General features: G+C 46.3%; 1 protein-coding gene and 2 long non-coding RNA genes across 19 annotated transcripts in view; 1 reads left to right on the top strand and 2 right to left on the bottom strand.

Annotated features, from left to right (window-relative positions):
• LOC140629701 (uncharacterized) overlaps positions 1–26,040 on the bottom strand; it is an 802,104-nt gene that overhangs the window by 10,755 nt on the left and 765,309 nt on the right. The window lies entirely within an intron of this gene.
• On the bottom strand, positions 966–7,017 carry MAF (MAF bZIP transcription factor). Its single transcript, XM_072819177.1, has 2 exons — positions 5,487–7,017; positions 966–1,100 (listed from the first exon to the last, which is right to left on the bottom strand). The coding sequence occupies exons 1-2, from the start codon at positions 6,659–6,661 to the stop codon at positions 1,007–1,009; spliced, it is 1,269 nt and encodes a 422-aa protein (XP_072675278.1). The 5' UTR covers positions 6,662–7,017; the 3' UTR covers positions 966–1,006.
• Positions 8,378–25,965, top strand: LOC140629796 (uncharacterized). The gene is made up of 2 exons (XR_012027622.1): positions 8,378–9,926; positions 23,632–25,965. It is a non-coding gene; the product is annotated as an uncharacterized lncRNA (long non-coding RNA).

The raw sequence follows: 26,040 nt of genomic DNA on the forward strand, positions 1-26,040 counted from the left end.
TGCTGGGGTAAAGGGATAAAGGGATCAGGACGCTAGAATCTGGCATCCCATAATAAATAGGGTTATTTGGAGCAGCCCGTGTGGAAAGGGGCCCAGATGGTTATGGCATCGAGGCGGATAAACACGGTATCTAGACATCATTTCCTCACCGAGATCAGAAACTAGAATCTCTGCCTATTTGGATGTCGATCTATTATTACTGTGTCAGATACAGGGTGAAAAATTGTCACACGTTTTTTTTTTTTGCGTGTGTTTTTTTTTACAAAAGAAAATGTGCAAAAAGTAGGGGAACACAGGGGAGGTGGTTTTGTGAATGGCCTAGGAGCAGAGAAGTGGAAAAAGCAGCCCATGGAGGGTGTGGTTTAACTAACTTTGTGTTTTGCCACATGCTGCATTCATCTACAGCTATGTCTGATAAATGAACACGGTTTGACATCACTGATAAATATACTACTATCCAGGGCCCACCAGAAAGCCAGGGTGCTGGGGCCCGGCTAAAGCTTCTGCCCATGGCATCTGCTTGGGGAGGGGGAGGCAAGTATATTTTTCTTCTCAGTAAAATTATCTGCCAGAGAAACAATGAAGTGTGAAAAAGTACTATTTAGAGTGTGCCTGTCTACATATGCTTCAAAGATGCGGTTACCTTCTGGGGAACTTCTCTTCTTATAAATGCACATACAGATCTCCTCCCAATTTCAGTGAGTTTTTCAAACTAATATCGCAGGTTGGAAACAATGGCACCTATTTAGTTTTGCACACGGTAAAGCCAGAAGCACCGGTGCACCTTCCTCCAGGCTGGCACCTAAGACCCTCAGACCAGAGGCGCAGTTAACAGCACGGAGGTTACACGTTTACTACCCTTCATCTCTACCACGATCATTTTTCTTAAAAAAAAAAAAAAAAAAAAAAAAAGACTGAGCGGGGGAAGTCAGGGGCAGGGTGTTCTCCGAGGCTGCAAACAATAATAATAAGAATAAATTTTTAATGTACGCTTCCCACATAAATTTCATTTCGTGAATACACTGGTAAGGACACATGGCTGGGGCTTCCAAAATGTGGCGTTTCCCACTGATGGCTCCAACTTGCGAGTGGGCTTAGTTCTGTAATTGGAATGAAAGGAATTTTAACACTATTTAGACAAAGACTCAGATGCAGTGGAAGGGGAAAGCTAGATTTCCTTACACCGTTTATTGATTTATTTACTTATTTATTTATTTATTTTTAATTTAGAGACTTATTTCTACTAGGGACACTTAGGCAGAATTTAGGTTTTCTTTGTTAAACAACAACAACAACAACAAACAACCACACGTATTTGTGTTTGCCACTCATACTACATTTGAAAGTTTTTAGTAACGGTTGTATCTAAAGCTGCCTTTCACGAAGGAGTTAACCTTCTCTTAAAGCCAGCCACCCAAATCCCATTTTTGCTAGAGCCTCTCTGCTTTCTAATGTTTGGGGCCAAAGCCCACTCATTATAGTGAACTGCCTTGTAGAGAGAGTCCCATCAAAATGCTTAATTGTGGCACAACCGTGTTTCTCCCAAGTCCTGTTCCTCAGGTGACTTCAGCAAGTCCATCCTGAATGGCACTCTTATTTTGAGTGTTTGCCTATTATAAGCTTTCATCTGAGGCTGAGCTTTTTTGCAATAAACGATATCTCCATTTCTGCCCCTTCAGGGGGAATCTGCGTATCTCCTCCTTGGGAGCAGAGGGAAAAAAACCCCAAAACCTCAGAAGCAGAGAACAGCTAACTTTAAGCAAATGGAAGCACGTTTACTATTAAGACTTTTGTTAAGGAAATTAAGTGTGGAGTCAGGAGTTCTATCCAAACTGGCACATAAAGGAAGGTCAAAATACAGTGGGGATGCACTGTCTTCATGTTCTGTGAAAAAGGGGAAGGAAGACAGGATGATCAACTGGCCAGAACTCAGCAGCGCCAAGCACAACCTGTTTTCTTCAAAATAAGGCCCTCGTTCAGAGTTGCAATATTATCTTTAAAAAGAAAGAAAGAAAGAAAGAAAGAAACAAACAAACAAACAAAAACACCCAAACCAAAATAAAACAAAAGTCATCGTGTTTGGCTATATTTTCAAAACAGTGTTGGCTTTGTCTAACATTCTTTTAGCATTCTAGGGGAAGTTGATTAGGAGTGCAAACTGCATGAATTTGTAACATTAGTTGCATGAATTTATGTCATTTTAAAATAGGTCAACGCTGTTAGTGAAGGTAGTTTGAGACTTTCCAAGTCATCTTTGAAGTTAGCCTCCTCCATACACAGCCTATTTGGGGGTAAATACTGATCAATCAAAGCACAGCTTTTATTCTATGAAGGCGTTACTTTTTGCTTATATTTCTGGAGTTAAGGTGATCTGAAATCATTGCCAGCTTGTCTTAATCGGAGAAGCCCTCTGCTAAACACACACACACACACACACACACACACACACACACAGTGAAATACGATTTAATAACACAGTTTAAATCCAGATATGTACTTGGGGTTATGTAAGTAAGGGGTGGGTTTTTCTTTTTTCCTATTTAAGACAAATGACCTTCAAAGTTAAAAACAAACAAACAATTTGATTTGTCCAAAGTGTTGATGTTAAGTCGGGTCAGGCCTTGCTAACAAGAAAATCATGGTGCGTAAGGGAAGAAGGAAAAATAATCAATTTTAGCCAAAAGGCAAGAATTGTTTATCTTTACCATTAAATGCATATGTGCCCAAGCCACCTCTGTCATGCCTTCTTTGCCTGGCCCATTTCTCTCTAGATGGGCTTGCTGCTGGACCAGAAGCTCAGGGCGGTGCTGAGAAGGCCCTACTACTCTCTGGTTGGGATTTTTGTTTGTTTGTTTTCACCAGAGGGCAATGATGTCTCAACTCACTTGAAAACCAAAAACTTTGGGGTTGGAGGAGGGGGGCCTGCATTCTGAGAGGTCATGATTGACGTTTATATTAAATATAGCTAATTATTCAAAGGGACTGGCCTCCCACCTCACAAAACAGCCTATGTTTCACCCTGAATTATTATTGCCTCCCTACGCTTCCATTAATCCTTCCTCTGGAGAAAAGGATGCATTTTACACTTCTAATGTGATTTTGGGTCCAGTTAAACTGTACACTAAGAAACTAAGCACAGAATCAAAAAAAAATGCAGTTTATTATTGTAGATTATTCTTTCTCTTGATATAACCAGAATTGAAAATGAAAGAAAAGCACATAGGAACATCACGCGTGGTTAGTTAGTAACTCAAGATATAAAACAATTTTGCACAGCAAAATATGTAAAAGAAAAGTAACTGACAAGATTTTTTTATATTTATTGTGGTAAGATTTACTTTTCATTTTTTTTTTTTTTAAAGACAGGATGTCAGTCCCTGAAAATAACATTTACTGATTATTGCCTTTAAAACTGTGGATTTTTTTTTTTAAGTTACAGAAAATCCAGTTCTGCACCACAATACAACTGTAAAAAAATCTGCATCATCTTAAAACTGTGCAGTAATGCCATTTTTATAACTGCATAAATTTTATTAGCGTTCTAAACAGTTTTGCAAATTTTTTTTTTGTATTATATGCTTGCAGGTTATATCTTAGTGCAATTCAGTCCCAAATACTTTAAATTTGAAAAAAAAACATACATTTTGAATGTAAAATACCCCTACAGATATAAACAGGGGTGTTTCCCCTTTAATACTTTGGTTTTCAATACAGTCAGTGGTATAGCAAAGACTACACATACCCAACTTATATTTAAGTTGCAAGCACATGCTGTATAAGCTACTTTTTTTTAAACAGTCCCCTTGCAAACTCTACCCCCCTTAACATCACAACAGTAAACAATTTAGTGCATCAATCTTTTAAAAAATCTACAGCTAAACAGACCTAACTCTTTCAAATTTATCTATAACATTCCTTTATCTGTAGCATACATTTTAACTGGGCTAACAGATTATAAAAACTAGAATTAAATTATATACTAGAAACCCATAGCATTCCACATTTGACAATGACCAAAAGCCAAAAAAAAAAAATAATAATAAAAATAAAACAAACCAAAAATAATGGGGCAGATTTCATTTTTTTAAAAAATAAGTTTTAGACTGCTTTCCGCAACAGCACAATTTTAGTCCCCAAAATGGGGTGTCATTCTTATTAAAAAGAAAACATTAAGAGTTCTTTTAATGTTTGCCATGTTAAATTTTTAACCCATTCTGGCATCTTTGACAAGGAATGCCTTCAGTGCATTTACAATGGGAGGCTGAAGTTCTGAGTAACTCAAAGCAGTTTTGGAGCAGATGCAAACTTTCATGGGAAGAAGGCTCTAGGGTGGCACTTTTTTGTTCTGAACTCAAAAAAGTCATGAGGCAATAAAACAAAAGTATGAATGCCATGCCATAAGTCTTCGAACGTCCATTTCCAAGCCAAAAGGAAAAAAAAAAGAAAAAAAATAATTATACCATACATGTCCAGCATGCAGGCTTTTTTTTTTATTAATATAATGTCTCTTTTCCATAAAGTCTTTGAAACAGTTATAGTTCATTGTTGCTAAGACAAAGTAGCAAGCATAATAATGCATGAGATGAGAATGAGTTTTTTAATGGCAGACTAAACTCTCAGATTTGGCATGATAAGGCCAAAACTCACAAGTCACACCCAGAAGGTTGATGCAGGCTTGATTGTGGCAGGTTCATGAGGATTTTTTTTTCTCTAGTTTAGCATAACAATGCTAAAAAAAAAAAACCCGGTGGAACTCAGCGCGCTGCAAGTCTATAACATTTCACATTTTTTTTTTCCTTTGCAAGCTCAATCTCACATGAAGAACTCAGGAGGAGGGGGAAAAAAAAAAACCCTTAGCTTTTTTTTTTTTTTCTTTTCTTTTCTCTCTGAGGAGATGAGTGGAAAGGGTGTGAGGATGGAGGTTGGGAAAAAGGACAACACAGCAAGCTCCAAAAAGTAAAATTAAAAAAAAAAAAATCCAAACAAAGTAAAACACACACGGAAAATGAACACCAGCTCATGAACTGAAGAAGAAGAAGAAGAAGAAGAGAGAGAGAGAGAGAGAGAGAGAGAGAGAAAACAACACTGTGAATGATGCAGGTTTCAAAGGTGAGCATGAAGAACTCTGCTGAGATGTCTGAACGTCGTGTGCGTGTGTGCGTGTGTGTGTGTGTGTGTGTGTAGGGGGGTGCATGAAAACAAGCTAGCAAGTTATGGAGAATTTCAGGTTGGCAATCCATGAGCCAGACATCCACTCCCTCCCCATTTAAAAACAGCCACCACCACCGCCAAGTGGGAGCAGGGCGTGTGTGTGTGTGTGTGTGTGTGTGTGCGTGTGCGTGCGCGCGTGCAGGGGCAGCGGGCGACCTCGGCGGGGGGGCGAGGTGGCGGCGAGCGCGGCTCTGGAACTAGCAAGCCCACAGCCGAGTCGGACCCCCGCGGAGCACGCAGGAAGGTGGCTAGCTGGGACCGCGGGTCAGACTCACATGAAAAACTCGGGAGAGGACGGGTTGTCGCTGCTGGAGCCGTTTTCTCGGAAGCCGCTGCTCACCAGCTTCTCGTACTTCTCCTTGTACGCGTCCCTCTCGCGCACCAGCCTGGAGATCTCCTGCTTGAGGTGGTCGACCTGCTGCAGCAGCTGGTTCTTCTCGGACTCCAGGACGTGTCTCTGCTGCACCCTCTTGAAGCGGCAGGACTGGGCATAGCCGCGGTTTTTCAGGGTCCGCCTCTTCTGCTTGAGCCGGATCACCTCCTCCTTGCTCACCCCGCGCAGCTGCCGGTTCAGCTCGCGCACCGACATGGTCACCAGCTGCTCGTCGGAGAAGCGGTCGTCGAAGTGCAGGCCGCCGGCCGCGTGGTGCGGGTGCAGGGCGCCCCCCGCCCCCGCCGCGCCCCCGCCGCCGCCGCCGCCGCCGCCGCCGCCGCCGCCGCCCCCGGAGCCGGCCGGGCCGCCGCCGCCGCCGCCGCCGCCGCCGCCTCCGCCCGCGCCCCCGGCCGAGGAGGACGCGCTGCCCGCGGAGCCGGGCGCGCCGGCCGTCGGGTGGTGGTGGTGGCCGGCGGCGTGGTGGTGGTGGTGGTGGTGGTAGTGCGGGCCCGCGCCGCTCTGCGCGGCGGCCGCGGCGATCACGGCGGACACCACGGCGGCGGCGGGGCCCATCTCCTCGCCGCCGCCGCCCAGCGAGGCCCCGGCGCCGGCCCCGGCCCCGGCCCCGGCCCCGGCCCCGGCCCCGGCCCCGGCCGCCGACGCCAGCTGCTGCGCCCCGCGCGCGTAGCCATCGAAGCCGCCCTGGAGCGGGTGGCTGCTGCTGATGAGCGCCTCGACCGCGTCCTCGGGGCTGAAGCCCAGCGCCTCGGGGTTCAGCTGCTGCGGGTAGCCGGTCATCCAGTAGTAGTCTTCCAGGTGCGCCTTCTGCTCGCTGCCCGAGCCCGGGCTGGGCGCCGAGAAGCTGGGGGAAGGGGGCACCGAGCTGCACGGCGTGCTCATGGGGGTGGACGACAGCGAGCCCCCGGCGATGAGACGGCCGCACTGGCTGATGATGCGGTCGGTCTCCACCGGCTCCTTTTTCACTTCAAACTTCATCAGATCGAAGTCATTAACATATTCCATGGCCAGGGGACTGGTGGGCAGGTCGGAGTTGCTCATTGCCAGTTCCGATGCCATTCTCCTGCCGCCGCCGCCGCCGCCGCCGCCGCTCCGCCAGATGGGCTGCAGGAGAGGGGCCAGCGGGCTGTGCTGGGTGGCCAGCGGGTGAGCCAGCTTGCCGGGCTGGGGCGCTTCTAGCTCGCGCGGCGGTGGCTGGCCCGAGACCTCCGAGCGCGCACACACCCCCCGCCCTGCCCGCGCCCCCCGCGCCCGCCCTCCCTCCCCCCCGCTCACGCCAATGTGCTCGCTCGCTCGCTCGCTCGCTCGCCCCGGCCCCTCCTCGCCTGCTCGCCTCCGTGCGTGCCGAGCCGGCGGCTTCAGGCTCGGGAAGGTCCTCCGCGGGCTGCGGCGGCGGCGGCGGCGGCGGCGGCGGCGGCGAAGCCGGAGGAGCCGGAGGAGCCCGGCCGGGTGCGCGGCGTCCCCCGCTCGCCGCTCCGCTGCGCGCTGTGCATAGGGAGGGCTCGCCTCGCCGGCCCGGGCTGCAGGCGGGGCGCGCGCGGCGGCCGCTCGGGGCTGGAGGCGCGGCGGGCGGCTGTCCGGCGGCGCGGGCCTTGGCACGGGGGAGTTAACACTTCATGCTTCTCGCCTTCTCTTCTGCCTGCTTTTTATTTTTTTTTTTCCTTTCCTCTCTCTCTGTCTTTCTCTCTCTCTCTCTCCCCCTCGCGCGCTCTCTCCGTGCAAAGTGCAAGACAGAGGTGCAGCCCGGCTGGAGGAAAAGGAGGGGGGAGTTTAGTTCTTTCTTGCCTTTTTTTTTTTTTTTTTTTTTTAAAAGCAAAATAGCGAAGTCCCGGGGAAAAAGGCGAGGCAGAGAGCGAAAGGAGGGGGGAGAGGCCGAGCCGAAGAGCGGCCCGAGCCACAGCTCGAAGATGAAAAAAGATTTTAAAGCCTCTGATCCAAGCAAGAAGAGTTTAAAGCAATTGCTGAGTTTTATAGCACTTGTGACGTCAGGCCCAAATGGGAAATTGACTGGTACTCGGGGCCAATGGGAGGCGGCGAGAGCGGCCGCGATTAGCATAATAGATAGAAACAAGGAAACTTTTCGGAGCTGTCAATCAGGGCCCAATCAGCTGACTGTCAGCTGGGACGAGCGGCCTTAACCCTTCCCGCGCCGCAGCCTCCCGGGGAGGGAGCGCAGCCCCGGCGCAAAGTTTGCGGCGGGAGGGGAGGGAGGCGCGCGGCGGGGCCGCGGGGACCCGGGGGCCCCGGGAGGCCGGTGTGCTCCCCTCGGAGCGCGACGGAGGCCCGCCTTCGGGGCGCCGGCTTGGCCTCCGCTCGCTCTGCGGGGCTTGGCCCGCCCGGCTCCGCATCCCGGGCACCCCCATCCCCTGGACCGCGAACTGGCGGGGCCGCTCTCCCTGCTCGCCCCGCCTTAGGCACCCAGGAGTCTGCCCACGGGGACCTGCCTTCCCGGAGCGTAGCCGTGCGGGGAGCTCAAACTTAGCCCAAAGAGCGCAAACTCTTTGTCCCTCTCCCCGGGACCCGCGCGCCGGGGCGCAGGGCTGCGGGGCGGGGAGCTGCGGGGCCCGGCTGGGCGCAGGAGCCGCCTGGCGGGGCGGCGCTCAGGGGGCCCCGGGCCGGGTCGCGGTCCGCGCGGGGTGCCCAGGAAGCCCGTTTCATCGCCCGCTTTGAAGGAGGGGAAATAAGTTGTTCGGGGGCCGTGACGCGCGGAGACTGGCCGCCCGCTGGCGCCGCGTGCCCTCGGGGGGAGCGGGCGCGGGCGCGGGCGCGGGCGCGGGGGGACTCGGGGTGCCGGGAGCGGGGAGCTCGGCCCTGGCGCCGCCGACTCCCGCCCGAGGTCGGCCTGCACGGTCACGGTCCTGCTCACGTTACTCTCCCTTCCTCTCTTCTCGCGCCCCCCACTTCTCTCGCGCGCGCACACTCACACGCACACGCACACGCTCATGCACACTCTCGCTCACCCCCTCATGAAATCGGACCCTTGTTTATCAGGGTCCCGCGCGCCCTTTGCACTTTCACATTTCGCTTAATGATTTCAGACTTGGCGGTGCAGAGATGTATGTGTTGGGGCGGGGGTGGGCAACACCCCATCCGTCGCCGGCTCCCCTCGAAGGGGTTAAGTCTTAAGCCGCGGTTTCTCGGACCAGCCCGGAAATCCACAGTGGGGGTGGGGTGGGGGTCTGCTTCTCCGCCCCCCCCACCCCCACCGTTGCAGATGCTAATAACTATTCAGTTTTCTAGACCGATTCTTTTAAAACTTATGCAAAAAAAAAAAAAAAGAAAAGAAAAGAAAGAGAAAAGAAAAGAAAAGAAAAAGGAAAGAAAGAAACAGAAAAGAGAAAAGAAAGAACCAACAACTGTTTCTAAGATTTTAAAGCGATAGGCAAGTCGGAGAAACCGAGATTTATTTGGGGGAAAGCAAGCGTGCGCCAAGCCGACCCAACGTGTGGAAGACCAGCCCGCCTACTTGGATATTGAGACTGTTGATTCCTCCAATTAATGAAATGCATTTGGTGTTAATCATATTTATTTTACTTTATGGGAGGGGGAGACGCTAGGAGGGCGCACTAAAAAAAAAAAAAAAAAAATCTGAAAAGCCTGCAAAAGAATCCGAGTGAAAACTATTGTTGGATTTTTACCTCAACAGCGCCACCTTTCGGCAAAGGTCAGTTGAAATTGATCCGTGTCCAGTTTTGTTGAAGTGAAAAAAGAAGCTGGTTTCTCAAGGTGGGAGGGGGACTGAGGCACGGAAAGTTTGCGGTGGGAGAGAACCCGACCTTGTAGGAAAGGGGCTAAGGACTGAGCTGGCGGCTGCGGGAATCCTCTTTCCCCCACTGCCCCCCCTCCCCCCCGAGGTTCGACAAAGAGGCCACGAGACACAGAAGCCTTCGGAGTATGATTCTGCTGAGATCTTTTGCAAGTGAATCCCACGCGTAACAGGGCCCCAAACTCTTTAAAAGTGCCGGGATGGATTTTCAACGGGCTTTATGGCAATATCAATAGAATTAAAGTTACTTGTAATTCGGTGATAAATGAGATGTCTCTAGTAAGTATGATTAAGTGCAGTGCTATAAAGTTGTTTATCTGAAAAGTAATTCTCAGAAAACCTGACTTCTGACACTTAGTCATATATTAAGCCAGCTTCTTGAACATTGCACTTCAGAACTGCTCTCACCCACCCCACAGCATGCCTTACTATTTATAATGAGACCTTAGGTGTCACTCATTCGCTTCTTCCACCAGATTAGACTCGTGTTAATTCTCTGATGCTGGCAGCCTTCAGTTCCAGCAAACCCAGAATCCCTAATGAGAGACTCTCCAAAAGGTTTGTAGGCACACCATAACCCTAAAAGGCCGGTGCCATTGGCATTTTCCAGGAAGGCACTTTCTCCTTTTCATTATTGCTGCAGAGAAGCTGTTTATAAGGGTAGTTTTGGTTTTATGGGAGCACTTTGTAGGGTTGGAATGAAGTATGTCGATTGCCAGTTAGGAAGAAAGAGTGAAGATTATGTCAATATTTATGCAACCTAACAGAATTCCTTTGCTTTCCTCCTTTCAAACAGTATTTTACCTAGTAATGAGGCGAAGAGATTATAGTTTATGTATTCAAAGGAAAATCCACTGCTTAAATGACATAAACATATTAGGTCACTTAGCATTGTCCTCAGTGATTGTTTTCCAGCCCCCCCCTTCCTTTTTTATCATTAGCCACAGAAATCTGAAGTTTATATTTTTCATGTAAAATATGAATATAAGTGTATTTAGGAAGAATTAATTCATTTTTTTGTTTGTAATAATTGGGTGTTGTGGGTTGTTTTTTTTTTTTTTAATCCTTTTGCATCACATTTTTTGTTAAAATCTGTAAGATAGGATCCCTGCCTCTCTTGAAAGTATTTTTGGCCAGGAACACTGCAACTGCTACATTTATAAATAAACAACATTTATAAACAAAGTTTGCTAATGATGAAGACCACGGGATACAGATTCATGGCCATGCACCTAATTGTTGCAATTACATATCATTTCTAGAAATTAAATGCCCATGTTTGGGCAGCTAAATGTATTATTATCTGCACATTTTTTTATGGTTTATTTTTGTACACTGCTGTCAAGCCATGGTATTTTTCTTTCTCTTACTGCAGAGTCTTTTACAGTCTCCCATTTTCTCTTGAAAAAAAAAAAAAGAGAGAAGACTAGAATTATTTTTTAGATGTGTAGCAGTAGTGCTCTTATAACTTAATTCTCATGTTTGTCCTTTTTCCTTTATTATTTAGTGATTCACAGGGGTGTCTAAACATTTACAGTCCTCTGTTAGCGGCGTTTCTTTTGTAACAATTGAGCTCTCTCATTTTAATTAGTACTATTCAGATTTTTGATTCTCTACAATTACAGCAAGGCCACATTTCTTTAGACTTCTTTGCGAACATTGTTTGTTTCACTTCTTCCAAGCCAGTCTAATCCAAATACAATGTGAACTGTGTTTTCTTACTGCTTAATATCCCCTTGCTATATATACTCTAGTAATCTCTGTAGAACAATATAGAGTAATTTAGAAACCATGCGTTTGTCATTATTGACCAATTCAAACCAGTAGTATTAAAGTTTCTGAAAGCAGTGAATATTTATAGAAGAATGTGGAGGGGGGAGGGTATGGGTCGAATCCTGTAAAAGATTGTGAAACCATAACATCAAAAACACAATTGTAGTTTCATGTCAGTACATACAGAAGAACTTCATGCAAAAAGGAAGAAAGGAAAAAAAAAAAAAAACTTGTCCGTGTCCAAATTATAATGATCAAAAGCTAAAAATAATATATTTTTTCCTGATTGTGAGTTATAGCAACTCAGGTATATCATGTTAGAATCAGACATATATAATCTAAAAAGAACAAGATGCATCAAGTGTAGTGTCTGAACTCTTTGTTTATCCAGGAGCCGATTTTATGGTGCAGAACTAACCAGCGTCCACTAAATTTCACTATGAAAGCAACTAAATTGATTTGAGGAAAGAGTTGCTCAGAGTAACTGAATGATAAGACATATAGTGTTCTTAGGTCTAGTGTTAGATAAATCCTTTTCGCAGTCTTTAGTTAGCAGGGTAAGTAAATCACAAATCACTGTTAGCAGATTCATGGAAGAAAATTAATAGAATCAGACGAGATAATCTGATAAGGGCAAAATTGCTGAGGAAACAGTCTTGCCTCATATTGGAGAATGTGAAACAACAGTCTGATTACTAGGAGTCGTTATGAATAGGTGAATTATGTGCTAAATAATCATCAGAGTAATTCAGCATTTATTAATTCTTTTCTCTTTAAGCAATTCACAGTTGTAAGTTAAAGCCGCTCTCTCTTTGAAGACACATCTTTTATAATTTTTATTAGAGGTAATTTATTATTTGCATTACCTGTATTTACTTCATAATTGAACATTTTGCATTCAAATTTATGTAATGCATTATGCTTGAGAATATATTTCTGCCTGATTAGCATAAATAGTCACTTACCTCATGAATTACTAACAAAGTTTATCTTAAAATATAGGTTTTTTTATTAAGTGGAACACAAACATATGTACAATAAATTCTGATTTTCCGGTGCAGTTACAGAACAACTCATTTGGTTTCGGGGAAGCTAGACTGCAAGGGAGGGGAGTAATCATGAGCAGGAAGCAAAATCTAGACAAGTGAGATTCCTAGGTCTCTTTCCAGGGGTGTCAAGGAGAGGGGGGCATGTGCCTGCAGTGGGGCATTGGGGGAAGTGCCGGAGAGGGTGCTGGGCTCCCCACGTGCTGCCTTGCTTACTGGATGATCTGGATACGGGCTGTGGATCCCGAAAGCACCCACAACTCTGTCCTGCACACCTTGTGAAGAACCGTGGAGCCAGCGAAATCGCATTGACAGTTGGAGGTTTTGTTTATGTTTATTTTGTTTGTTTGTTTTGGTCTCCCTAGGGCTCTACCTCACATACACATCATTTACTAAAACCCCTGTTTGTTTTGCACGAGAGATGTGACAAATCCAGATGTTTTTTCAAGTGAGAATTCCTGGGAAGATCTCCCAAATTTTGCTCCCTTTCTTAACCCGAAAAAGACACCCAGGATGGCCTGGCAGACGGGAGGCATTTGATAGAGAGTTTCACGCATACGTGAACATTTGAATGAACGGGCTTCTTTTGGTTTTAGGCAGTAGACAGAGATACAGAATGACGAGAGGCCTCTTTCCCCACCCTGCCATTCCAAATCAACAGATTTCCATGGCTGCTGCTTCTTCCTTTTTCTTTTTTTCTCTTTCCTTTTTCAGGACATAATCATCTCCTTAGATCCCCCCCACCCCCCAATTAAGAGCTACATATGGTTCCCTCCTCCATTGTTATATACCTTTTGATCCTACTCACAGCTTTACCAATGAGGGAATATGTCTTGAAAACGTTCAATCCTTCAAAGATGTTTATTGTGCTGAAATGAGACCTGATTAAAAAAAAAAAAAAGCAGGAATGAAAAAAGTCACCTGATCTTGGGACAGTGTTTATTCAGGCTTGTGTCTTATGTATGATAACTCAGGGGATAGGCTGTTGCTGGTGCTAGCTCTGGGAAGTTTTGGGGTGACTCGAAGTTCCTGTTCCAGAGGCATTTAGCAGCCACTCAACCTAGGAAATAGAAAGCTCTGGAAAACAGAGACCAAACTTAAATACTTGCGGGATTACCAAGAATACGGTGATGCTGATGATTTCTGAATTTGCGTGTTTCTGAATCTGTTTGGCTGGGGCCCGAGAAAAGGGATCCCTTGTGGCCCTGTTTTTATATTTTACTTCTTGATTGCATAATGGGTTATGCTGAGCTCTCTCCCATGCTGTTCTGTTCACTGGAAACACCAAACATGCCCCATGTCACCCTCATAGCATCATCCATCATGATAGCATTCCCGATCAGATGGAGTTGGGCTACCCCACCAACTAAAAATTAAATTCAAATTTACAGACTTTTTGCTAGTTTTTTTTTTTTTTTAAGTCATTTTATAACCATGATGCATGCTTTGGCTAGATATAAACATTTGAACAAGGCAGAAACAGGAAGCTACGAGACAAGAGAAATCACTAATTCCTGGTTCACCCCAAGCCCCGGATCCTGGCCTCAGGTCTTACCACCTCTAATAACTGGGGTTTAAGAGTGTGTTTTCATGGGATGGAATCGTAGCTCCTATACAGTTCTTCAACACGTGTTGCCTGCAACACAGTCACCTCAACAATGTCTACAAGCAGCTGGGGCACTCCTCCATTCTTTGGCAGAACTCACTTCATAGAATCGCAGACTGGGGAAGGCTGAGGGAAGTTTACAGATCTGACCTTAACACCCTCCTTCCAGCCAATGTATCATCAGAATCTGCTTTACAACATTCTGACACGTGAGTCAGCAGCATGCAGGACTGATTTACTAGGCATAGCAGACACTGTGCCTAGGGGGCCCATGAGACTATTAGGGGGCCTAGGAAAACATTTTAATTTTAAAATCAGAGGAAAAGAAATTAATATAATCTAGCATGAATTGTATCTGTCATTACACCAACAGAGTCACGAAATAAGGATTTTTTTTTTAATGGAAGAAAGGGTCTACAGGAACCAAAATGCCTAGCACCCATAAAAGTCCAAGTGTGGCCTCAACAGCATGCACTTGATCACCTCTAGTGACAGGGTTCTCACTGCCTCTCACTTTTACCCTGCGCCCTGTCCATCTATCTTTCCTCAGTTCTTGAGATTGTTAGGAAAGCTTTCGTCTGCTTGTGTAGTATGAAGCCATGTTCCCTTCTTCTATACGAGAGTCCTGATTTCATACAGTCAAAGGCTACGCATAATGAGTCCTTACATCCCTCGGTGGCCCCAGGGAGTAGAAGACGACCAATCTGCCACTCTCTCCCCGCCTTTTGCTTTTCACTGTAAACACAGTCAGTGCCTTTAGCATTTCCACGTATGCTTGATTTTCAAGTGCCCCTGCCTCCTGGCTGCTGACTCCAGATGGGCCCACCTGGTTGCTCCCCCCTCTGCAGGCGCAGGTCCTAGAACCAAACCCAGATCCCCAGGTGTGAGCTTCTCATCCCAGAGCAGGCACGGCCCTTGGTCTCTGCTCCTCACGCAGGCCGTAGTTTCAGGAGCCTCTCTGGCAGACACAGAACTCCGGTGACTCACTGTGTGGCCCCAGGGTCTTTTCTTCCCACATTTCCCCCAGCCTCTATTTGTGTGCTTACGTTTTTTGAACCCAAGCACAGAAACGTAGAGCAATCCTCACTGGGCTGCATCTCATTAGAGTCAGCCTGTTCCCCGCTTGTCTAAATCTCTTTGGATCTGGAATGTGCCATAGACTAGTTTTGATTTGCTTCCCAGCTTTGTGCCAGCTGCAAATGAAATTGATGTGCTTTTTATATGACTTAACCTCTCTGCAGCAGGTCCCTCCACCACAAAATGGCATATCGTCAGGGTGAGAGGCAGAAGTGTCTTCCACCATGTGAGGCCACAGAGGAGCTCCATCAATGGGGGTTGCTCTTCTGCATTTCCTATTAGCCCCCGTGCTGTGGATAGTGGCACTGGAAAGGACAAAGCCCCCAGGGTACCCCAGTAGAGACGACCCTTCCCAACCGCAATCATTATGCTAACTGATCTTAACAGATTAGTCAAGTCCCCTAGTGGACACTGTGAAGTGAAAGGGCCTATGACATTACTAACCACCCGGAAACTGCAAATCAAAACCAAAAATGAGATGTCACCTCACACCTGTCAGGATGGCTAGTATTACAAAGACAAAAGACAACAACGGTTGGCGAAGATGTGGCTCAAAGGCGCCCTTGTGCCCTCCCGGTGGAAATGGAAATTGGTACAGTCATTATGAAAAACAGTATGGAGGTTTTTCAAAAAATTAAAAATTGAATCACCCTATGAAATGTACCTGAAAACCCCACTTCCGGGTAAATATCCCAAGGAAATGAAATCAGTATCTTGAAGAGGTATCCGTGTTCCCACATCCACTGCAGCATTATTCCCACTAGCCAGCATATGGAACCAACCTAAGTGTCCATCCACAGGGAAATGGCTAAAGAAAATGTAATATATAGGTATAGATATTAATATAATGGAATATTATTCAGCCTTCACAGAGAAGGAAATCCTGCCATTTGTGACAACATGGATGAACCTGGAGGGCAGTATGGTGAGTGAAATAAGCCAGACACAGAAAGACAAACACTGTGTGACCTCACTTATATGTAAAACCTAAAAAAGTCTTACTCATAGAAGCAGAGATTAGGACGGTGGTTGCCAGGGACTGGAGGTGGGGGAAAATGGGGAGATGTTGATCGAAAGGTACAAAGTTTCAGATATGCAGAATAAATGAGTTTTGGAGATCGACCGTATAATATAGTGACTATAGTTAACAATGCTGTATTGTCTATTATTTGCTAAGAGGGGAGATTTTAAGTGTTCTTAACACACACACACACACACACACTCAGAAAGCAACCATGATTACAATCACAGTAACCATTTCACAAATATATAAAATATACCAAAGTATGGCATTGTACACCTTAAATCTATATGATTTCTTTTTAGCAATTATGCTCCAATAAAGCTGATAAAAACCTCTAACTGGCCTATTTGGTAATCTGGGGTGATTTTAAATGAAATCACTCCATCTGGATGCCTACACACCCATCTTTTTAATCAATTCTAAAATAACTTTTTTTTTTTTTTTTTGTCATAGTGTAGGCAAAGCTCTCTGTCAAAGAGGACAGATTTACTTAGATAATTGTTTAATGTGTCACCTGCCCTGGTCTTGGTAAACCTCTGCCCTGTCAAAATAGATAGTAGTTGCCAAAAGTTGGGACCTCAGAGACTAATAAAAAATAGATGCAGCATAGAAAAACTAAGCAGAAGAATTCTGTGTATGTATGAGAGCTTTTTTGAGATCTGTTCTTTCCTCCCTGTTTTTTCTTTCTTTTCTTTTTTTTTTTTCTCTTTAGATCATCAACTTTCCTGCCATGTCCTGATGCCAGTTTTGAAGCCGGGAGACCTCAAGGCATTTTCTTGAACAGGAGAGTTCAGAATTTCTAGTGTCCACTTTTAAGCTGCAACCAGTTCCCTGTGGTCTCTCTTAAAAGGACCCAAATGTGCAGGCTTTTGCAGAATCTGTCCTTCCTGACTCCCATCTCATCCTCAAACCAGGGTAGGAGAGCAAGAGGGGCCCATGAGTTATTTATGGCCTGTTGTCTGGGGTCTCCATCCTTTCTGAGAGCTTAGTCCTGGCTGTTTCAGTAGACCCAGCCCAGGATCATCAGGACTCTAGAGTAATAGCAGGGACTCTTCAGGCCAGTGGCCCTGACTGGGGGCTTCAGGCGCTAGGAAGAGCTACTAATCAGGATGAGTCGAGTGATGTGGGTACTGGCAGGTTGGGGTGGGGGAAGGGAGGGTCAGCCTGGAGACAGCCTGCTGATTCACCCTCTGACCTCAGCCAAGTGCTTCACCGTCTTCCTCCAACTCATTCTTCAGGCTGCAAATGGACGGGGCTGTGTGAAGAGGTTAACAAAAATTCTGGATTGCATGGATGGAATATTCTCAGCCCTTTGAGGTTGAATATAGGGTCAGTAAACATGAGACACCCATACATACAGACAAAAGCTGACATGCTCGATTGTTGCAGAGCACTGATGGGTCATAATGACAAAGTCAGATTATCTTTGGGGTTGACGTGACCCCAGCCAGCATGGCAGGGTCAGAATGGCAGGGCCAAACCCTCCTACATCTCCAGGCCAGGGGATGCTGTGGTTTTAGGTTAATAATGTTTAAAGCCTTTGGTAGCAGAGCAGCAAGGGAGTAGAGCATGGATTTCTGAGCATTGCTGTGGAAGGAGACATACCCAGGAGATGCTATGCTTTGGCACAGGCCAACACAGGTGTGAATCCTGCTCCATCCCAGGTGTGAGACTTGAGCAAGTCGGTTGACCTGTTGGGCCTCATTCTCCTCTTGGGTCAAAGGTAGGGATAGTTTTGTGATCATGATGAGCTTGTACACCGAGTGCTTGGCACACGTCAAGGGCCCAAAGAACTCTCTGTCTGAAGCACCGAGGCCTGCGCTGACATTCTGCACACACTATTTCCATTTATGGGCCTAGTGCATGCCAGCGACTCAGGAACTGGTTCCCCCCTTCTGTCTCTTATGCTCTTGCCATAAAGCTGTAGTCTCCCCTGGCCTGTGTGTGGCTCCTCTTCCTTTCCCCCCTCTGCCGAGTCTTTACACAACTTTGTTCACCTGAATCTCCATCAGTCCCCATCTTCCCTGCCCTCTGTCCCATGTCTTGACTAGTTTTGACTCTTTGTCACATTTTGAGTTTCTCTTAAAAGTCTTGCTGTGCCTTTGCGCCCGCTAGCCTCTGGGGCAGGCTAGTGTCCAGTCCCCACACAGTGCCCTAGAGCCTTATGGTGCCACGTGAGCTTCCCTGCTGACCCCGGGAAAGCCTTGAAACTGGGATAGCACACTCATCTCTCTATCTCCTTTTCCTACGCACAGGAGGTGCTCAATAAATGTTTTTCAAATGAAAGTGACTAATGAACACTCAGATTCCTCCCCACATTTTAAAAAAGTTCTAATGCACACAGAATGTCCTGCCAAGTGTCCCAGAAAACAGGACTTTGAGGGGGGCAGGGTGGCTGGGTGCTGTGTTGCAACATGACACTCGCTGCTCAGGAACCCAATCAGCCCATCCCTCAATTACCAGGATGCTTATCTTGCTCACTAATTAGCCTGTGTCTTCCCAAGATGGAACTGGGTGGAAAGCATGGCTGACATTCACAGACCCTAGGACTGAAGTGAAAATCAGTAACTCTCACTGGCACGAAATTGTGGATGAATGGAAGGGTGGGATTAAGTACCCAGGTGTAAGCAAGGTGTGTCGTTGGTGTTCTAGTACTGCCTGCTGCTGCCGAAGACAGCCCTGGCCCAGCCTTGAGTCACAGCTGCCTCCCCAGAGCTCCAGGCACACGGACACTATTTTGTAATCTTCCAAGAAGAATGCCAGCCCTCCCCCATTTCCACATGCCCAAATCTTGCTCATTCTTCAAGGCACAGCTCTATGTGCAAGGTTGCACATGATGTTCTGAGTGTAGTGACTGGCATCTAATGATCATTTGATAGAGACTCATCGAGAATATAATGCCACTGCCTCCAGAAGTGTCCTTCCTACAACCAGACCTCCAAGGTTATAGCTTGACCTCTCTTCTAGAACATTTTGTGGCTTTGGAGGGTAGCATGGTGTAGTAGTCAGACATAGTAGAGTTCAAGGTGGGGTTCTGCTACTTACTGTGTAATCTCTGGGAGGTTCTTTATGTACTCTTTGAGTCTCGGTGTATGGTGGAGTGCCAATTAGGAGTGCCAGTTGGAGTTGTAGGTGAAGAAGCTTTGACCTAAATTGGCTTCAATGGAAAGGAAACTAACTGGCTTGCATGACCAACAGGTGTAGGTAAAGCACTGGGTGCAGGCCTGGCTGGAGGCCAGAGTCATGTGATGTCACTGGAACCAGCTTTCATCTACCTGTTGTCCCGGCATCCTACTATATAGACTCCAGACCAGGACTCCCCATGAAAGCATGATGATTGTAGCAGGTCCAACTCTAAATCCCTCCAGGGCAGGTCCAATGGGGGTCCCTGTCAGCCCCCAGTAGGAGATAACAAAGTCAAGGTTTGGATCCCATTGGTCTGGGCCATTTGGTTATCCACCCACTCCTGAACCAATGCCTGTAGCAAAGGATGAAATATGGTGGTTGACTCAGACTCAGACATGGGGTGGGCAGGGAGCTAGGGAATTCTCTGAGCCTTTCTGAATGTGATGGAGGAGCTGTCCCCCATGGCAATACCATGGAGCCTGCCATCAAATAATGACATTACTAATAGCCAACACATACTTACTACTCAGTTTTAACTCACTGCATCATCACAACAGCCTCTAAGATATGTGCCGCTCTTACTTCCGTTTGACTGAGAAGCAAGTTAAGGGAGCTTTTCCAAGGTGAGTGTACAAGGATTCACACACCTAGGCATGCCTGCAAAGTTCACACTCCTGATCCTTTCCCTTTATTATCTCTCGTGAGAGGGAGACAGACAAGAAAAAAAACTACACAAAGAAAGATACTCTGTTGAAATATAGTATAGTGTAGTATCATATAGTATGGTATTATATAATATGGAATAATATTGCATATCATCATATCATATCATACCACTTCATGTCATATCATGGTAGGTGCTGCTAAACAGTCCATTATTGCGTCCATCCTGAGACTATCCATCACCAGTATGGAACCTTGGAGGTGTTGGATGAGTGTTGACCAGGTGACCAAATGAATTATTTCCTGTGTACAGTGTGAATCCTTTGATCTAAGAACACTGTTTTTGCCATGGCAACATTGTTACTACATTCCTAGGTTTTTCTTGGTCACAGAAGAAGGACAAGTGATTAAAAAGAAGAAACTCAAGGAAGGATCAGGCAAGTTAAAATTTCTAGACCTATGGCTCTCTGGCTCCCAATGGTGGTGAGTGTTTAAAGACATCAGGTTGAACACGTGTTCCCTAAGACTTAGGGGGCCCTTTAAGAAGAAAGATCCAAGGAATTCTGTCTTAAGAGAGGTGGAAAAGGAGTTAAGTGGCAAATGTAAATGATACAGAGCTTTGTTTGGCGTTTTATTCCCCCCACCCTTTTAAAATAATGCCTTTGACATTTTTGAAATTTCCAGAACTATCTTTAAATTGGCATTTGCTACACACAAATAAGCACTGGTCTGTTTGCAGGGTTTTGCTTTTGAGTGTTAAAGTGCACAAGGTAGGCTTCAAAGTGAAGATTTTGAGTTTTATTTAATGATGAAGCAGATCCCCTTGCCTGACCTTCTGGAAGCATAGATATTGAGGCAAATAAATAACCATGGGTTTCCTCACTTCACTCTTAACTCCCACCTTGGAGCCCAGGATTATGTGAAGCATTTAACCAAAACATAAAAGCAATTATAAAAATGCCCCTGATGGGCAGCCCCAGTGGCCCAGCGGTTTAGCGCCGCCTGCAGCCAGGGGTGTGATCCTGGAGACCCCTGGAGATCCCACGTCGGGCTCCCTGCATGGAGCCTGCTTCTCCCTCTGCCTGTGTCTCTGCCTCTCTCTCTCTCTGTCTCTATGAATAAATAAATAAAATCTTTAAAAAAATGCCCCTGAAATTGCATTCATATCTACAATCAGAATTATTAATATCTTGCCTCCCTGCACCAACCTGGTGTCATTTGATTTCAGTTCCTTGAGGTGACTAAGAGTCTAGTCATCAATATAACACCCACCAACTGTATTGTAATTTACTGTCAGAAAGTTCTGTTTCCAGAAACTCCCAGAGATAAATGCAGCTGCAATGCCAGTCCTTCTTGGCTATTGCACAAATCCGTGCATTTTCTTTGTGCTGGAATCACTTCCCAAATTTGAGCACTAATAAGAGATTGCTGTCTATTTTCTATGTCACAGGGAAAAAAAAAGCTGGTTGAAAGTTATATGATGGAAGAGTTAGATTTCTAAAATCTGGCACTCTATTGCTCACATTTCTACTCTTCCAACAACATTAGCATGATTTGCTAGTAATGGAATGATGATGATGATGAGGGCAGAATAACAATAACAGCTAGTACGACTACCACTTCACAGGAAATACAGGGGATAGAAAAAGGATGCATGCTGCAAAATGAAGCATGAACACCAGACTTTTTAGAGGAGTCTTAATTTGGTTCCTTTTGCACCATCTTTCTATGAATATGGGGCCTCTGAAGTTAATGCATCTGAAAATTATAGACTCATCACCGTCACCAGTTTTTCTTCTAGGAGGCCATGTCTGAATGGGTTCCCATACGTAGCTGGTGGTGATCTAGGCCATGGGGACCAGTCAGGCCTGATGGGAAGACTAACTTGGGCAAGGAACTGGGGGTACTCATCAAAAATCTTCGCATTTCTTTGCTTTAGACTATCTCATGGTAGACTGGAAGAAGGAGAGTTTTCTTTCATTGGCCTCCAGCTCCACTCTTGGGTGTTACCCTACTAAGGGTAGAATTTTCAGAGAATGTCCTGGCGTAGTAGAGGTCCTCAATTTACCCCAAGTATCTAGACACTGATGAATAAACAAATATCAAAGTAGGTCAATGACTTTGAGTTCCCTCAAAGCCTGAGTCTTAAAGGGCAGTGACCAGTTGATTCATTACTGAGATCACTAAGTGTCAGGTCTGCACTTACTGAGAACTTATTGTATGTCAGGCTTTGTGCTAGTTGGGTGGATAAAATAATAATAAAAAAAAATCCAGTTACTCATCCATGTGTCATCCTATATGCCCATCCATCCATCTGTGTATCCATCCATCCATCCATCCATCCATCCATCCATCCATCATCTTTGTATACAGAGTCCATCATTTTTAGTAGTCCAGGGGACATGTGAAAGGATATTTGAGACAAAAGTAGCTTTTTGAACTTCTTTGCAATACCTTCCGGGCACAAACATATCTTTGTCAATTAGACATCACAAGAGCACCAACCTCTTAGAATATGTGTGGAACAGCTTACTGGTGACAAAAAAGAATCTATGCTATTTTCCTACTGCTTTAAGTGAGGGACAAACTTGAGTATCTGAACAGAAAGGTAAACTCTTGTTGTGGATATGGCCCCCCACCACCACTACAATACAAGCACTTAATATATTTTGTGGTTTTGTTACCCAGAAGTGAAAATCTCATGGAGGATTATTTTTTTCCTCACTGGTATCTACTCGGATCTCTAGGGGAATCTACTACATATGGAATGAACTGTGATTATTCAATTTCAGCTGAGGGAGAATAAAATTCCTATTGTCATTGTCACCAGGCTTTCACTAATGGTGATGGAACGCCTCACAGATAGAACCTCATGTCATTAGGCTCATTCTTACTGGTTTCCCTGTTGTCCTGTGAGAACCACCCAATCTGAATTAAATTGGATATCCTCTGGAAGGTTTAAAGGTGTGTCTAGAGGAACCCGGTTTGGGGACCAATATGCTTTCCCGGGAACAGTGGAATGTGCCGAATAATGAATGCTCCCATCATTCCACACTGTGCTGGTCTCCTCCAGCTACTAGAAATAAAAATCTAACTGGCTGGCCATCTAATGCCTTCACATACAGTGCTATGTTCTCATGGCAAGTACCCTGATTGCAAAACTCTGGTCTATGTAGATTTTGCCCAAATTTTTATATTTTATAATAAGAAGTGGGGGAGAGAAAAGATATTTCTGAAGCAATGAAAGTGCAGGAAGAGAGATACAAGGAAAAATACAGTGGGGGCTTCCAACCGGGCTCATGTTGGCTGGTGTCTTATAGGAACAGAAAGCAGAGATGCCACAGCGAGTGTGAGGAAGCGACAGACGGGGTCAGGGTGCTGTGCTATGCTTTCAAGTTCACCGGTATGAAGTTCTTGTAGCCATATACCCTTACATCACTTAACGAATAATTGCTGACAGCATGTTCAGAGATAGGGTTTTTCTGACTGTTGCAAGGGGTAGGTACTTAACACCTTATCTTAGCAAACGGTTCAGAACAGGATGTTCATGGGGCTTGAGGGGGCTCTTCTGGCTCTCTAGGCTTCTGTTTCTCCTGCCGTCCTGGACATTCTACAATTCTATGCCTGTATCCATATTATTCCAAGCTATATCCATCGCAGAGCATGTGGCAGTGGCCGGCACAGTTCTTGGTACCTGGCAGCCAAAAGCGACACTTGATTTTCTTCTACGTTCCACCCTGGGTGTCAATATACCTGCTGGAGTATCATCTCTGTTACAGAAACATTTAGATTCGGTGAAATCATCCACCAACACGTATTTTATTGTTATAGCTAATGGGCTCTTTTGTACCAGGGCTCTGAAATTTAAGAGGGTGAAGAAGAGTGTCGCCCAAGCCACGATGGCAGGATCTCAGCTCCCCTGACTTCTGCTTATGCTCTCTCTCTTAGGGGATGTCTCCTCTTGTCCTTATCCTGGCTCAAATGTGGTTTCCTTGGACCCCAACTGGGCTCCCCAAGTCTCTGGGGGGCTCCATGACTGCCAAGATCTGTGACCAGTGTGGAATCTGCACTCAGCCGAGAGACACAGCTACCGCTATTATTCTTCATCATCAGCTTGCTGAGAGGATTCATAGAAATGTGTGACTTGGCTTGTCTTGCTTCTGAGAACCGAGGTTAAGGCTTGTTCCTTGGAGGAAGTCCTGTGGCTCAGAAAGAGACAGAAAGAAGATCATGCACCAAAGTGACCTTTTCCCCCAGCTGCTGTGCAGCGCAAAGCTGATGAGCCAGGTTCTAACTGGGTGGAAGTCTGGGGGTAACGAGAAGGGTCACTCCGAAGACGACGCAACTTCCCCTGGTTAGCCTGTCGCCAGGTTCCTGGGTTGGGCTTGGTCCGCCTTCTGTGCCAAGCTGGTTTTCTTGGATGCGGTGGCTTGGCAACTCCACCGGGTCTGGAAGCCAGCAACCAGGAGGTCGGGAGGGGCCCCGGGGATGTGGGGGGACCCAGCCCAGCTCAGCCTTGCTGCACCCTACCCGGCTGAAATCACAGACCCACTGTGGTCCGCTGGGTCGGGCCAGGGCAGAGCACCTGCGAAGGGAGGCCGCAGGTGAGGGCGGGGGTGCGGGGATGCAGGGCCCGGAGCCCCCTGCAATGCGAATGTGTGCGGTGAGCACCCTCCCCCGGGGCCCGGGAGGACTGGGCGCTGTCCCCCGATGGGAAGCCAGGGTCGGCCCAGGGGGCTGAGGGAGGGCGCGGAACCATCCCAACCACTTGGCTCTGGGAAGATCGGACTTGCCATCCGACCCAAGGCTTGTGAAATCCTGGGACAAGGACCCCAGGGCCTCGGCCTCTGGTGCAGCCTTTAGATGGTGTCTGAAGAGAAGAAAAGGAGACCTATCCAGGTCACTCGTTGCCTTTGTGACGCTCCCAGCGCCTGGCTTCTCGGATGCCCCATGAAAAGGCCACTCGTGGCTCCACGATGCACCCCCTTCTCCTAAGGAACTGATGTCCCCTGTACTTGGGCCACTTTCACAGTTTGTCATTGACTCTATCTTTTCCATTGGCTCATGAGCTTTTGGAGGGCAGGGATGGATCTCGTTTTCACATCTCCAAATGCCTATGGTAGCAAATGCCCTGCCGCATGAATAGAGGGATGGAGGAAGGAAAAGTCAGTGACCACGGAAATTAGATGTTGCTGTGAGGAGGAGTGGGTTTCTTGGGTGGCCCCTCAGGCTGGAGGGAATTTCCGTGTCTCAGGACCCAATGAGGACACTTGGCTTCTACTTTGGCCTTGAACGGGCCTGTGAGGTCTTGAAGCATGTTTATTATTTGTCAGTATAGTTAAAACCAGCTTCAGATGCACCCTTGCCACAAAATGACACGAAAGCTCGGTATCTAATGTTAATGAATTATGTGTCCCTGGGTCTTTTTTTTTTTTCTATCTTCTTTTCTCATCAGCACAAAAAGAACATTCTTTTTGCTTTTGACTTTACCAGAAATCATACTTATATGTGTGCAAAAACGCTAAGATAAGTTTCTAAGTAAAGGAAGCACCATGATTCTCTCTCTGTACATTGACTGGCTGGGGACTGCATTAAAACATACCACATCCTCTCCATGCAAAACCTGCTGCATTTTCAATGTTCTCTTGGCCAGAGCCTACACCCCCAGCATCCAGGGGGTCCAAGGTCAAAGTCTTCTGGCAATGAAGAGTGAAAAGGTTGTCCAAAGAAAAAAAAAGTGTTTTTTTTTTTTTAATTTCTCTAAAAAAGTCAGCTCTACCTTCCTCAAAGAATTTTGCCCCACTGACACTTCAATGAGAAGAAAGAGGTAGATTTTGAGAAAAGATCCCGTGATTATTGAATGTGGCACCAGGAAGGTCAAGGGCAGCAACAGCAACTGAGAAATCTTTCTCTTTCTCTCTCCCACATGCAGTCAGTCTCTAGGTCTGGGGATCACATGGGCCTCTAGCCCCACCATCCCTCCGTGTGCATTCACCGCTTTTTAAAAAACAGCTTTATTGAGGAGAAATCCTCAGTTTTCAGGAGATACCAAATTCAACCATGGGAAGTGGACAGTTTTCTTAAAATATCTTCACAGGGCTGTGCAAGTATCACCACTGTTTAATCTAGAGCATTTGTATCACCTTCTCAAAACACCCAGACCCATCGCCACTCATTCTCTGCCTCCCCTTCTCCTCAAGCCCGACAACCATCAGTCTCCTCTCTCTCTGTACAGATTTGCCAGTTCTGGACATTCATACAAATGAAATTATACAAAACGTGGTCCTTTGTGTCTGGCTTCCTTCACTTGGCATCATGTCTTCAAAGTTCATCCACAGTGTAGCCTGTGTCAGTATT

Source organism: Canis lupus, chromosome 3 (assembly GCF_048164855.1).
Source record: "Canis lupus baileyi chromosome 3, mCanLup2.hap1, whole genome shotgun sequence".
NCBI lineage: Eukaryota > Metazoa > Chordata > Mammalia > Carnivora > Canidae > Canis > Canis lupus.

Excerpts from the sequence above, each read along its gene's own strand:
- MAF (XM_072819177.1), bottom strand. The coding sequence starts at position 6,661 with ATGGCATCGGAACTGGCAATGAGCAACTCCGACCTGCCCACCAGTCCC. Across the intron at positions 1,101-5,486 it reads TCCTCTCCCGAGTTTTTCAT|AACTAAGCCCACTCGCAAGT; the intron begins GTGAGTCTGACC and ends TTCCAATTACAG.